At 34.3% G+C, this 16,277-nt stretch overlaps 1 protein-coding gene across 1 annotated transcript in view; it reads left to right on the plus strand.

Moving 5' to 3' along the window:
- Positions 1 to 4,296, plus strand: part of loxl2b (lysyl oxidase-like 2b) — a 29,025-nt gene extending 24,729 nt beyond the window's left edge. Inside the window, exons 10-14 of the mRNA XM_048187254.1 lie at positions 479 to 719; positions 1,423 to 1,538; positions 1,715 to 1,851; positions 1,971 to 2,082; positions 2,936 to 4,296. Coding sequence (XP_048043211.1) covers positions 479 to 719; positions 1,423 to 1,538; positions 1,715 to 1,851; positions 1,971 to 2,082; positions 2,936 to 3,006 — 677 coding nt within the window. The 3' untranslated portion in view covers positions 3,007 to 4,296. The remainder of the gene's footprint in view (positions 1 to 478; positions 720 to 1,422; positions 1,539 to 1,714; positions 1,852 to 1,970; positions 2,083 to 2,935) is intronic.
- The last annotated feature ends 11,981 nt before the right edge of the window (positions 4,297 to 16,277 follow it).

Genomic DNA, 16,277 nt, shown 5'->3' on the forward strand with positions numbered 1-16,277 from the left:
AATTTTAAAGAGAAATATCAGAGGATTTCGATAAAAGAGAAGAGGAGCTTGAGTTTGTTTCCCAGCCCTATTTGTTTAAACCGCAAGAGGCGTCTAAGCTTACGATACTCCTACATCCTACGTCATACATCTCGTCAGGGGTTACTCTTGTGGCACAAGCCGACTTGAGCAGTATGCATGTGGTTGTCTGCCGGAAGCTCGTAATTTTAGTTCATAAAGTTTTAAATAAGTCATAAACACCTAGGATGGCTTGAGCATGAGTAAATCATGGGATAATTTTTATTTTTGGGTGAACTATCCCTTTAACACTAGCATACACTAGTATACTACTACAGGATTACTAATATAGCTGGTGGTGTAATATGTGTTTGAAACAAATCTCTTTTTCAGATAATATTGAGGTCAAAACAATGAAAAACCTGCATAAACCAATCTTTAAAAGAACACTGACAGGAACAAGTTTTTTATTTCCCTCCAGCTGCCCCAGATCTGGTGCTCAACCCTCAGGTGGTGGAACAGACCACATACTTAGAGGACCGACCTATGTTCATGTTACAGTGTGCTTATGAGGAGAACTGCCTGGGCTCTACCTCCAGTGCCACCCCAGCCAACTCCTATCGCCGACTCCTCCGCTTCTCCTCCCAGATCCACAACAACGGACAATCCGACTTCAGACCCAAAGCCTCCAGAGAAACCTGGGTTTGGCATGACTGCCACAGGTGAGGGGGTCTGATAACTGCTGGGGACAACAGAGGTAGAATTTGGATGTCATGTGAATATATTAAATTTATCCAGATTTTGATGTCATGAACAAAAATAAAATACCTAATTACCATTCAAAACTTTGGGGACAGAACATGTTTTTATTTATTTATTTATTTATTTATTTAAGAAATTAATAACTTTATTCAGTAAGGACAGATTTAATTGACAAAAAGTGACAGTAAAGACATTTATAATGATTTCTATTTTAAATAAATGCTGTTCTTTTGAACTGTGTCTATTAATCAAAGAATCCTAAAAGAAACTTTATAGTTTCCACAAAAATATTAAGTAGCACAAATGTATTCAACATTGATAATAATAATAATAATAATAATAATAGTTTCTTGAGCAGCAAATCAGCATATTACATTAGAATAATTTATTAAGGATCATGTGACACTGAAGACTAGAATAATGACCGCTTAAAAAAAAAAAGAAGCTTTTAAAATTACATTTTATAAAATATATTACATTAGAAAACAGTTTTACATTGTAGTCATATTTCACAATATTACTTAAATAAATGCAACCTTGGTGAGCATAAGATTCTTCTTTCAAAACAATTAAAAAATCTTACTGAAGACAAATTTTAAATGGTAGAGTATGCTTTTACTTGTAAGGGTAGATTTTTAAATCGTTTTCTTTTTACTGTCACAGGCACTATCATAGTATGGAAGTGTTCACCCACTATGACCTACTTAGCAACAATGGCACCAAGGTGGCAGAAGGACACAAAGCAAGCTTCTGTCTGGAGGACTCAGAATGTGACGAAGGTATGAAAGAATGTGCATGTTTTGTAGCCAACAATTGTAAGCATAATTTGACCTCACTCTAACTCTGTGTATTACTGGTTTTGAAATCATAGTTATGTTTTCTGTTCCTTTTTTATAGTAGCGTAAACTCGTGATCAACCTTGATGACGTGCTCTTTGTATTGTTTACTTTATAAGGAATTGAGAAGAGATATGAATGCGCAAACTTTGGTGAGCAGGGGATCACAGTGGGCTGCTGGGATACATACAGACATGATATTGACTGCCAGTGGGTGGACATTACAGATGTTAAACCAGGAGACTACGTATTCCAGGTAACAGTGACATTTCTGAAATAGTATAATTTTAGTACCATTCTTTTGAATCATTCCTGGTTCTTGGAAACTGACATTGTGATTAATTCTATGTGCTGACTGTTTTCACTCTCTGACAGATTGTAATTAACCCCAATTACGAGGTTGCTGAGTCGGATTACACCAATAACGTTGTCAAATGCAGATGTCGATATGATGGTCACCGTATATGGATGTATAATTGCCATATAGGTAAACAAAAAGTCATGAATGTCTTTTCACATTGTCTTGCCATGAATATGACTTACCTTTTTCACATACACTGGCTCCAATTATTATTAACTTTTGGACACTTTAGTGACACTTAGAAATATGCCTTCTTTTCATTGACTAGTCCCCTCATGCTAACTACGAATATTTTCTACTACGTTTGACCACCAGAAACTCTCTAAATACTATTTTGAACATTTATTATATACATTTTATAATTTGAAACTTTTTTGTTTTACCTGAAAAGTTAGCTTATTCTTGTACACTACTCTTCAAATATTTATGGTCAGAAAGATTGTTTAAAAAAAAAAAAAAAACTTTTATTCAGCTAAAATGCATTGAATTGATCGACTGTGACCATAAAGACATGTATAAAAGATTTCTATTTCAAATAAATGCTGTTATTTTGAACTTTCTATTCATCATGCAAAAACGTATCATGGTTTCCACAAAAATATTAAACTGATTTTTAACATTGATAATAAGAAATCATATTTGAATGATTTCATTCACAGGAAGAGTTTGTTTAAATTCTAATAATATTTTTAAAAGATTTTGGATCAAATAAATGCAGCCTTGGTGAGCATAAAAGCCTTCTTTCAAAAACACTTTAAACAAAATTACAGACTCCAAACTTTTGAATGGTAGTGTAAATATAAAAAAGAGGCTGTGTTTTTTTTTTTTTTTGATATTGTTATATATCTTCACAATTTTTTTTAAGTAAAATCTAAAGTGTTCAGATATTTTTGAGACCACTGTATTACCCATAATTGCATAAAATGTCATGCTTAGAACCCTGTATAGTGAATGTCACTGTGATTCTGTCTCTTTTAAGGGGGCTCCTTTAGTGCAGAGACAGAAGACACATTCCCTGGCCTGATCAACAACCAGGTGACCCATAGGTAAAGGAGTGGTGCTAAAGAACATCTAGAAACCCCGGCCAACCAGTGAGATTATCAAGAGCCCTGAACCACTACACCTCTCTAGAGGACCTTTCATCTCTAAGTAGTAATTCCATGATACTCGTTCAACTATGCTCAGTGTCTCCACAGTTTTCTACTGTATTACAGGACTGAACATCACTTTTTCAATCGAGAACTCGATTCGAGACAGGAAATGACTCTGAAGACAGCCCTTTGGCTGAGATTAACAGACTGTAAAGCTGTTTTTTCCCTCTGACCGCTGAGCCAGTAGCAATTCTGAAACCTCATTCTTTCTCTCTTTGCTGCTGGTGTTGAAGATGAAACTCTGGATAACTCTCAAGTGAGCTCACTTCAGACATGAAAGGAACTCTGGTGCACTTTTCTTTTTTTTTTTACTTGACAGGATCTGTGGTTTAGGTCTTTTTGTAAGCGTTTCAATAAGGTGAGAGGAGTTTCCTCAGATGAGTCTTCTGAAAGAATATTACATATGTCTACAAAAATATAAAGGCTTGAAAAGACCATTTCCTTTCCTTTTTAGTGACATGCATTTCAGGTATATACGTTGGCATTTTGAAAACCAAGCTGATTACTTCTGCTTATAGATATTATTGGTTATTATTTAAGTGTCTTTTGGGTTTGTAGTGGAAACAACTGATACATTAGAAAGATATGATGAGCCCTACAATATTTTCCTATTTTAACAGTATTATCAGAAAATATGTTGTTACATTATGAATTGTAATGTAAGATTACTTTAAATATTGTCAGTAGCCTCAAGCCGTCCAATTCAGATCAGAGGTTCATAAACACTGGCATCCCAGGAGCAGGTGACCCTATTTAAATATTTTTTTTTTTTTTTTTTTTTTTTTTTTTCCCTTGTTCTTCTCGTTATTCTAAATTGACTGATGGTCAGTTTTTGTGGACAATCATTATTATTTATGCCCTCCATTCTGTAACTCTTATGAAGCTGACTGAAAACATCACAAGCAGTCTTGATCCTTTCCAAGCATTCATACAAGAGTATTCATAGTATTTCATCATACAAGTTTTAAATAACTTATTTTAAGACAGGGATTTCAAATGCTATTTTGTAATTTCTTCTTTTTTCAATGTGGAATGTCTCTCATTTGTTGTCTGTCAATGGTGCTAACATAGTGTTATCCTCTGTTTTTTGAGGGACCATATCAGCTACTTTTATATTATGCTTACTTGAATGGATGTAAAAATCATGGATGAATGCGATAATAAACGTACATTATTTGGCAAAGAGAAATGTGTAGTAGTTAGGTCAGTTCATTCTCCTATCCTTTCCTCCTCATTGCACCCTCTTGTGGTGTTTTGCAATGTGGCAAACACAGATGCTATATTCATTTCATCCACTAAAGTGTACTCTTGTAACAAAATGAAAAGAAGATGGACTCTACAGTACTTCAGTACTTTTTTACACTGTATGCATTATGAATTCTGACAATTATGTAGCTATACAATGCATTTTATCCTTGCATACTGTATACTGTTTCACATACTATTGCATTACAGTAGTATTTAACTTTGTAAATTGAAGCCCTGTGTCTTTACATGGCCACCACTTAACACCAATTTACTTTCCATACAGAGCAGAGTATGTGAAGATTAATGCATGTGTGTGCATTGCTTATTAAAGCATTCACTAGTTTTCTAAACAGGGCTATGCTCTTCAGATGATTAATTACATATCTGTTTTTACAAAAACAGCATAACTCAGGATTATCGTAAACAATATTAATGTTGAGTCAGTGAATCTGAGGGTAGGTTTATGCATTAAAATGCTAGTAATGATGATGGCTAGTTTTGAGATTAAAGTTCATCATATTCATTGCTACAGGAGATGTGGGAACAGAGCCATTTCCTCTCGATGACAGATTATTTTCCTAGATTTTCCTTGTAGATGGTGGAGGTCTATTTTAGAGAGAATGGTCATTGTTCTTACTGGTTAAACCTCAACTGTTAAATGTACAAAGACCACCCACAGAATATGAAAACATGTGGTTTACGTGTTCATAAACAACAGTGAATGAGGTAAATGTATTTATTACTGAATCGCATTTCCAGGACAATGGAGGCTGCAGACCTTCACTCTCAACCTCATATGCACTTTCTCTGGAACCAGTAATACACAGTTTTTTTTTAAAATGTGGTATTGTTTGCTGTCTGTTTATAGAGCATTTAAATGTTATGCTTCAGCATCAGATGTAGCTACACTTTTTAGACTCTTTGTCTTAGACAATAATTGTAAGAACGCAACCAGGGGTGAAAAAAAAAAACAGAAGAAAAGAAGAAAAACAAAATATTTTCCTTAATTTTAAACTTGAAAACTTTAGTGGTAAGTACTAATTACAAAAAAAAAAAAAAAAAAATGCAAAGTGGTGCCGAACATTTCCTGACATGGCAACAACAGGTCACATGTAAAGGCATCTTTGAAAACAGTACGTGAAAAAAGAAGTATTGGTGCATTCAAGTCATGTCGAAAGAATGTATTTTAAGAGTTGAAAGCACAAGAATGCGAATACGAGTGGGAATACCCTTTTAGACCTATTTAACAGTGATATTTTCAGGCTTTTTTATTTACAACATAAGCTAATGCCCAGCACAAAATATAATAATGTTGCAATATAGGCTAATATGCAAGTTTACAGACACACTGGCTTGTATTAATGAATTAAAAATGTTAAAAGCTAAACACACCTGATCCACATTCTTTCTTCTTTTTCTAGAAGTACCGTTTTAAAAACATGCTGCAGAACACATGAGAATGAACCTCACTGGTTACGCAGCACGTTTGAGCTTCCGGAAGAGGTTTGTTCTTGTGCGTTATTTAGGTTAGGTTGAGCTTCTGTTTATGTTCACTGATCAATTTTTACATGTGAGTAAAAGCCTAAATTTAATCTGTTCATCATAAAAAGTGATCAAATCTCTTCAGAAAATTTGGACTAAACCACTAAATTCAAATGGATTAGTTTTCTGATCTCTTTATGAACTTTTTGAAGTGTCAGTTGCAAAGGCAGTCAATGGAGAGACAGAAAGCTTTCAGATTTCATCAAAAAGATCTTCGTTTGTGTTCCGAAGATGAAAGAAAGTCTTACGAGTTTGGAACGACATGAGGCTGAGTAATTGATGACAGGATTTTCATTTTGGGGTGAACTAACTCTTTAAGCCTAGTCCTAGACTAAAATGCATGTTTGAGCTGTTTTAACTGAAAGCAACTTGCACTGACATATCTTACAACATGTCAGTGCCATTGTTTTGTCTCAAGATGCATACCAGTAATGTTTTTTTTCTAAGACATGTTTATAAAAGCTACTTAAATGTCCTAATTGAACTAAGGCCTAATCCTGGCTTATTCTAAGCTCTGTCTGTGAAACCACAGGCCTTAATTCAGTATAAATCTAATTAAAGATGCATACTATATGAAGGTGAGCAGATGAGCCCAGAATATGAATGCAACACTCTAAATGGTTAAGCAGGCTATTCTTTATAATGGTTTTCTTTGGAAAAACACTTAACGAGAAACTGTGCATTGTGTTTATATTCTGGGTTCATCTGTTTGCCTGTACATAGTATGCATCATCTATAAGATGTATAGTGAATTTGGTCTTTTAATGTTGTTTTACTACTTTAGTACTTTGTACAAACCTGGTAAAAAAAAAAAAAAAAAAATGGCTGGCGGGCAATAGAGGAAAGCCTGTTTTGTCCTCCAGGTGGGCATTCCTATAGCTGTGTGACGTCACGTGAAAACGATGTATTTGTCCAAATACTCATAAAAGAGTAGGCAAAAAGTACCCCGATGACCTACTACTTCCGTCGAGATTCTGAAGTGTGCATATGATGAACACTTTACTATCCCATGATTCCACAGGAAAGGATTTGTGAAAATTAAGGTAGGTCATTTGATAAGAGTGCAGATTACTATATAGAACATACATTTTTAGCGGTGTTTTAGTAATTACTTGTTCAAAATAAGTACCTACTCAAACGATTTCAGATGCAGACTTTGTCTCATCTTAAAAAATAAAAATATAAAAAAAATCGTAAAACCTTCAAGGATCATAAATGATAAATGATCATTACCTCACAGGAAAATATGATGCCCTCATCCACCCACTGTAAACGGAGCAATGCGGTGGTGCGAACACGTTTATGTGCAAGTCTATGTCAGTACGTTTGCACGCAGAAATCCGGAATTGTCAATAAGTTGCATCAAAATTGATTTTAAATTATCAATCAAGTTTAGAACCAACTGATACATCTGATTAGAGCGACGTCTAGGCCTCTAAAAAAAACTTTGTTTTGTTGTCATTTCTGTACAATTTGCTTAACTGTTACTTACCTGCTTTGAATCCGAAAGAAATGTTTTTGGATATATGTGTTTTTTATGTGTTAGATTATTTATGAATAAGGCCCACTGCCCCCCATACAAAAACAAATTGCCAAGACGTGAGGTTATATTAATACAGCCAGTGGTTCCATCTGCGTTGTTTTCATGGTAACACACTTTTGAGTTTCTGCTAAACCTCATAGCTCGATACTGTTGCTTGATAGAAGCCTTAGTTTTATCTGGTGATGGGCTGGATTTGTTTTGCACCAAAGCTTTGCTTTCAAGACATGGATCTCAATTTTAGCCTCACTCGACCACCAAAAGTTTTCTCCAAAAGGTTTCATGATTTATCTTGGAATCTAGAAAACTTTGGACATGATTTACTGTTTGCCTTTCTCAGGCTTTCTTCCAAATCTGACAGGCTGAAGAAATGGTTATATCTGGGCAGCCAGCCAAAAAAAAGGTTTAGTGACAGTGTCATAAGTGACTTTCTGTCCATTGTCCTTGTCCAATTGCTCATTTTGATTTTTTATCTCATTTGTTTAAAAGACCTCCGAAGAACAGGCGAATCTCAACATAACACATTAATATTAATATGTACGCCCCCAATATTTGCATATGCCAGCCCATGTTCCAGGCATTAGAGAAGGGCAGCCAGTATTAACGTCTGGATCTAGCTGAATCAACAGACTTTATGCAGGTAAGCAAGCAAGGAAAACAGTGAAAAATGGCAGATGGAGCAATAATAACTGACATGATCCATGATAACATGATATTTTTAGTGATATTTGTAAATTGTCTTTCTAAATGTTTCGTTAGCATGTTGCTAATGTACTGTTAAATGTGGTTAAAGTTACCATCTTTTATTACTGTATTCACGGAGACAACAGATGTCGCTATTTTCAGTTTTAAACATTTGCAGTTTGTATAATGCATAAACACAGCTTCATTCTTTATAAATCTCTTCAACAGTGTGTAATGTTAGCTGTAGCCACGGAGCACTATCAAACTCATTCAGAATCAATGTAAACATCCAAATAAATACTATACTTACATAATCGGGTATGCTGCATGACGAACACTTTGTAAAGATCCATTTTGAGGGTTATATTAGCTGTGTGGACTTTATGCTGTTTATGCTGTTTAAGGTAAGCGCAAGCTCCGTGGGCGGGGAGCGCAAGATTTAAAGGGGCCGCAGCATGAATCGGTGCATAGTTAATGATGCCCCAAAATAGGCAGTTAAAAAAATTAATTAAAAAAAATCTATGGGGTATTTTGAGCTAAAACTTCACAGACACATTCAGGGGACACCTTAGACTTATATTACATCTTGTAAAAAAACATTCGATGGCACCTTTAAATATCCTGCATAGCACTTCTTCTTTTTTAACATGAGATTTTAACCAAATGTTGATTTTGGAAAATGTTGCAACAATTTGTTAATTTTTTTCCATGAAAAATTACAGTTTTGGACATATAGGGTAATAACAAATAACTACAAATGAGCATGTAAAGCAAATAACTTTGAAAAAATGAAAAAAAATCTGTGCCCCACACCACGCAATGTTCTCACCTTTTTCCCCCTTACCTGTTTGCATCCCTGAGTTTAATACACTTAACATAAGTTTTAGTAAAATGATTAGGCTTAGTAAAATAATTGACAATTAAACAATATATTGATTTTACTTATTTAGTTTCTCATCTGCATACCAATTTGCATGCATTTATTTTAATTTTTGTAGCCCACAGATAAATGGGAATTGTTGCTGCATACAGTAGAATTTCATTGCTGTCATGAGACAGATGTTTTAAGTAACATTTGATGAAAGATAAACACCTTGTCTATAACAGAGATGAATTAAAACCAGTCAGTAAAAATTGCAAGCCAACTTTGTGCCAGAGAGATGATGGCCAGACAGACTGAGAATCATGTTTGTTTTAATGAAGTGTCCGCTCAAGGCTTTGGTCTCTATAGGGAGAAGAAAAAATCAGAGCTTTCAGAAACATGGAATTTGTGCACTGTACGTAGCCAGGATTTGTCAAAATCCAAGTTATGCTTGTGATTTCACAAGTTTGAAAAACTCTCATTGCATTCAGTATTCAGAAGAACATTTCTTTGTGTGCTCACTAATCAGAATCATTCTCTGAAGATGTTAGACTACGAGAAGTTAGATTAGATTATACTTGATCATATATTTAGGGATATTAGGTATCCCCACAGCACATCATAAACAACAAAAACAAAAACCATCATTAAAATAAGTCATTAAAGGTGCCCAAGAATGCTTTTTCACAAGATGTAATATAAGTCTAAGGTGTCCCCTGAATGTGTCTGTGAAGTTTCAGCTCAAAATACCCCATAGATTTTTTTTTAATTAATTTTTTTAACTGCCTATTTTGGGGCATTAACAATGCACTGATTTACACTCGGCGCCGCCCCCTTAAATCGCGTGCTCCCTGCCACATGAGCTGTCGACTATATTTTACAAAGTTCACACAGCTAATATAACCCTCAAATGGATCTTTACAAGATGTTCGTCATGCATGCTGTATGCATGCTTCGAATTATGTGAGTAAAGTATTTATTTGGATGTTAAAGTTTTATTCTGAGTGAATTTGAGGCTGTACTCTGTGGTTAACGGCTAATGCTACACTGTTGGAGAGATTTATAAAGAATGAAGTTGTGTTTATGCATTATACAGACTGCAAGTGTTTAAAAAATGAAAATAGCGACGGCTCTTGTCTCTGTGAATACAGTAAGAAACGATGGTAACTTTAACCTCATTTAACAGTACATTAGCAACATGCTAACGAAACATTTAGAAAGACAATTTACAAATATCAGTAAAAATATCATGCTACTATGAATTATGTCAGTTATTATTGCTCCATCTGCCATTTTTCGCTGTTGTTCTTGCTTGCTTACCTAGTCTGATGATTCGGCTGTGTGGAGCTCCAGACGTTAACTGGCTGCCCTTGTGTAATCCCTTTCATAATGTTGGGAACATGGGCTGGCATTATGCAAATATTGGGGCGTACACCCCGACTGTTACTTAACAGTCGGTGTTATGTTGAGATTCGCCTGTTCTTCGGAGGTCGTTTAAACAAATGAGATTTATATAAGAAGGAGGAAACAATGGGGTTTGAGACTCACTGTATGTCATTTCCATGTACTGAACTCTTGTTATTTAACTATGCCAAGGTAAATTCAATTTTTGAATCTAGGGCACCTTTAAAACAGACAAACAATTTAATGTTTGACTCATCTGGGTTTCATCCTCATTGAACTGTATTGCAGAACAATGTATAATTAATGACAAGTTAATTTTAAATAAAAAATAATTAAGCCTAAACGAAAAGACAGTGATAGTGATTTTATGTGCATAAATGAAGCAGTCTACAACATTGATTAGGAACAGTGTAAGGCAGGACAGTGTAGTAGTGCATAACATAGCAGGCAGACTTGATAAGCTTAATTATGTCTCATCTAGAAGACATGACGTTCATGCAGACTTCTGGTCCTCTACTTGGATGACTGATTTCCTAAAGACCATTGACATCTTTCAACTGTTAAAGAAACCATCCTGCCTAATCCTAGACAATTTCTAACTATGGTTTACAAAACGTCTCAGTTGAGTATTTTCCTTATTAGACGATGACAGACAAATTGGGAGAAAAATAAACAGCAGGCCATTCTAAAATCAACTTGAAATAACAGTGTGCGAATATAAAGTAGCTTGTTACACAATATCAGGAATTGTTTAGATAAGATAAAAACATGCTAGAACTTCATCCTCATCAAATTCAAACACTAAGTCTTAGTTTTCAGTGAATGTTTTCACCCTGCATAAACCTTTTTTATACATTTGTATTGTGGAATTGAAGATGCAGTTTATATAATTCAATGGGCTTCTCATTTGCCTGTGGTTCTGTGAAACTTTTTTTAACCAAAGGGGGGAAATTTAGAAAGTGTAAGAAAAGAGAAGTGAAAAAGAAAAACAGTTAAATGGTTTTGTATTGTCTCTTCCCTTGCAAGAGAAAAAAATGTAATATAAATGAATAAAAGATGTTATTTTAATGTAATGTGCAAAGAAAAATAATCTATAGGAAAATGCAAGTCCATTTTGAAATGTTAATCAACTGTTCTTTCTCCTAAAATAATACCTATATTTTTTTTTATTCTTTTCATACTCAGGGAAATAGTTTTGTCAAAATAATATACAAATACTACATTTACAGTGTAACTTTAGCACAAAATTTAAAGACCACCTTCAGAATGGATACCTTTTTTTTTCTTTCTTGATTCATTGTGCATCTGAGTCTTTTTCTCAGCTTTAAGCACATCTATAAAAAGAACAATCAGGATAGATCTTAATGACTGTTCACAAGTAGGTTTTACTGTGCTATACGATTGTGTCGTCCCAGTATAAATCAAGGCTGTGGGCCACACTGGTCAGTCTGGGTAGATATATGCTGCTTCCATGAGAGAGCATTAATACAGGCTGAGCAATAAAGCCAGCCATTAAGCAGCATGCCATCTAAATGGCCACCCAAAATGATGCTTGTTAGAGTCCTGTCTGATCCTGGCTGCTTAGCTGAAGAAGGAATGCACAGATGACAAAGAAGGCCTGAGAGGCAATGAAAGATCTTTATATATCAGTAATCAGTTATATAACTTTATATATCATATATATATATATATATATATATATATATATATATATATATATATATATATATATATGTCAGAATTTCATGTCCATGTATTTATTTATTTATTTATTTGGTAAGTAGCCATATAAAGATAAATCAATAGTTATGACTTTGAGAGAAAGTATTTTAATCAAAGATGCCCTTCTAGTAGTGACTCAGCACTTTTCATATTATTAAATAAGAATATAGCGAAATCTAATCTTGTTACAGTTTTGGCAGAAATTATAGTACATTACAAATAAGTAACTTATTTCTTATCTTGAATAGTAATTTAGATATAATGTTGACAATATTTGATACTTCAAGTGAAAAGACATGTTTCAGGTCATGGTAAGAGTTTAAATCTGGATACGGATCAAGCTAACTGACCAGTACAGCCAGCAAATTGTAGAATCCAGTCTGAATGAGTGAATAACATTCCTTGGAGCAATGAATGAATTGCAAAGGGAACATCACTCTTGTTTTCATTTCGTGTCAGCAGACTAGTGATGTGCCAATGGAAAACACAGAGAGACAAGTAAAAGTATTCAGCATTTCACCAACCTCTTCCACCACAGCCCCTGCTGGAATTCAAGACAAGGATAGTACTGTTGTCCCAATATGGCCCCTTTCCAAAGCAGTTCAGTTACATTTGTCAGAGTGTAAAATGGCTTGTGTGTTTTTGGAATTGGAGGGATATAAAATATTACAAGCCATGTAACTGAAATGCAGTCTAGAATTTAAGTATTTCATGTGAACTACAGTTTCATGAGTAAGCCAGGTATTGTTATGGCATGTTTGCGAGCCTTTGAATGTGTGTATGTGTACCCACTTCGCCCACAGTAACACAGCTTCTCTGCACTCATAAATCCCTATTAATTCAAGCCTGTACCAAGCATTTTAGTTGGAAGCGCATAATTCACTCTCACAGATACAATACCTTTTAAATTAGAAGAAACACAATACATAACAGAAATGCTTAACATTATTTAAAGGTTTGGAAATTAGTGCAAAATTTTATGATGAATTTCATGATGTTCATTTTTCAGATATTTTCCCTAGAGTAGAGGTCAAGCTACAGTTTGCAATACAACTTGTCGTAATTATGGAAACACAGCAATCTGGCAAAAATGGTAAATAATTCAATAAGCTGTTTGATTTTAATCAAGGGACGTCACAGCTCTATTGAAGCAGTACATTATCCGTGCTACAGATGGCAGTAAGTGCTATGCAAATGCATGAGAAATGTTCAAAATGGAAATAGTGGCAATAATGCAGTGTAGTGATGTAAATCTTAAAGATAAAATCAAAATTGGTTAAAGAAAATGTGATTTAAACTGATTTTATTAGAATATGACTCACATTTTATTCGTAGCATATGTGCAACTCCACGTCACTGTTCCAGCACCCATTTACACACCAAAAGCCATTCATTCTATCAATTGGTTAATGGTGTAAATAACAGATTAGAGTGACCATGACAGAATATAACAACACATTTGAGCTTAGATTAACTCATATCGTGAAGAATGGGTAATGTCTGTTGTTCTGGAAAATAATCAAAATATCTGTTCTTATGATATCTCAGATCTTCAGACAACTTACTGTTACATCACAGTAACAGTGCTGTCTATGTGCACTTTGAAATGGTAGCTTTATGGGCGAAATAAAAACACAAAAACAATAGGCAACAGATGTGGTGAATCTGAGGCACAGAAGAAAGCTCCCTTTAACCATACATGGATCGAGTCCAATAGCAGACTGCAATATGCCAAACGTCCGGATGACCCAGCTGTACAAGTAAAGTTGAAAAAGAAAGAAAAAAAAAATGGTTTTGACAAAAATGAGCTCTTAATTCTTTTTCACCATGAGTTTGAAAATGAGAAATGCTGAGGCCAGTCTGCTTTGCAGAAAGCTGAATACTGAGTAGTGCAGTTAAAAATCATGTTTTTAGGTACCTTCTAGGACTGTTTAAAAAAGAACAATGTCATCTTTCAATGCAGCCTTTGTTTTGGGGTCATATTATGGTCTGGGCCGAAAGAGAGTAGAATCTCAGGTCAGTCCATCTCATGTGCAACCTTGGAGCACTCCCTGCCCAGCATTTTTCACACTGAATAAGCCATACATAGTCAAGCATTAAACTAGCCATCCAACTGTTTATAGATGACATCATTCAGAGTTAGTATAGATAGATTTCTAGACAAGGGTTACCCTGGTTTTTGGCTGCTGCTCCGTTGCCTTGTAGATGTGCCAGCTGGTTTCTTTTAAAATGCCATTTATAACTGTGAGACTAATAAATATGGACACACAACTGGAACACATTTTCACTTTTATTTACCAGAATATAAACCAAAAGTCTGTTTTACGTTCTGATGGATTTCAGTGTCTTCCTGGCTTCCAAATTTGTGTTTTGATAAATTGTTTTAAGCTGCATCTTCTGATGTATGAAACGTGTTAACACAGCAAGCATGCTGTCCAGTGGTAACAGAAATAATTTTCGATAAATCAAATTTTTGCAACCGCACAGTACTTGGCACAAAAAAAACTAAAGAAAGTAATAGCATGTGTTTGACATATCCTGAATTTAGCTAGTCTCGAACATTGGTTTGTAACTAATGAGGCCTTGTCTTTGCAACACATGGAAGGCTACTAGAAAATGTGCCCTAAACACATTAATTGTACTTTTGCTAGTGAGCCATGTTGTTTTGTCAAGCTGGTAAGCATTAAAGAGAAGCAAAGTATGTCTCTTAATGTTTATTAGCTGTTTAATATCCTGCTTAGAGTCTCTTTTATCATTTGGGTTACATTTGATTCCTTTTTAGTCATTACATTCCAGTTCAACCCACTAGCTCCTTTTGCTCTCCATTCCTCACAGTCACATTTTTAGGGTAACATTAAGTCCTGTTATTCTAGTCTAAGCTGTGACAATGAACCTGTGGTCAAAGTCTTGCCACTATCAAAAGTGATTTATAATAACCCTTGTAGTTCAAACAAAACTTTCTCTAATCTTTAATAGAAATGGAGTATGAATCACGATCTTGTTATTAAGTTTTCCTGTCTTGTGGGTAAAGCATGTGGCAAACTTGGAATAGTTATATGGTTTGCATGTTGCTGATGACATTCATTGGCTCTGTGGGGTCATGTCTAGTCGTACCCAACAAGTAAATTTAATTTAAGTTGCATGTTTGAACCAGAGGTGAATTACTTCATGTTGCACTCATCTCTATAAAAGCTGTTAATCAAACAGTTATACTGTGAAATCTGACAGTTTTATTATTTTCTCTCTTACACTGTGTGTATGTGTGTGTGCATGCGTGTAAACTGCTTGACTAGGTAGTATACCTTTCTTGATTATTTGTAAAAGTGTATATGCAAAGACCAGCGCTGCAAACATTAGTCAACTCATCACACACATATATATAATTACATATATAAGTATCTGTTAAGTGTTTGAAAACATTACTTTTTTTTTTTTTTTTTTTTTTTTTAAAGAAGTATCTTATTCTCAAACAGCAATATTGCAAAATATTATACTTATTATACTTACAAAAAAGTAAAAGAACCATTTTCTATTTGAATATATTCTAAAATTTCTGTGATGGCAAAGCTGAATTTTCAGCATCATTACTCCAGTCTTCAGTGTCACATGATTTGCTGCTCAGGTAACATTTCTTCTTCTTCTTCTTCTTCTTCTTCTTCTTATTATTATTATTATTATTATTATTATCAATGCTTCACAACAGTTGATGATATCTTTTTCAGTATTCTTTGATGACTAGAAAGTGCAATGAACAGCATTTTTTGCATGTATTAAATTTATTTATTAAATTTATCAAAGCAGGAATCTTTTGTAACATTCACTGTAACTTTTGACAAATTTAATAGGCTACATCCTTGATAAAAGTATTAATCTCTCTCTCTCTCTCTCTCTCTCTCTCTCTCTCTCTCCCTGTTTTCAATATAATAATAATAAATGTTTCTTGAGCAGCAAATCAGCATTTTAGAATGATTTCTGAATGACTGGAGTAATGATGCTGAAAATTCAGCTTTGTCATCTCAGGAATACATTACATTTTTAATGTATTAAAATAGAAAATGATTTTAAATTATAATAATATTTCACAATATTACTGTTTTTACTGTATTTTTGATTAAATAAATGCAGCCTTGGTGAGCAAAAGAGACTTCTTTCAAAAACATTTAAAAAT

Source organism: Megalobrama amblycephala, linkage group LG4 (genome assembly GCF_018812025.1).
Source record: "Megalobrama amblycephala isolate DHTTF-2021 linkage group LG4, ASM1881202v1, whole genome shotgun sequence".
Taxonomy (NCBI): Eukaryota; Metazoa; Chordata; class Actinopteri; order Cypriniformes; family Xenocyprididae; genus Megalobrama; species Megalobrama amblycephala.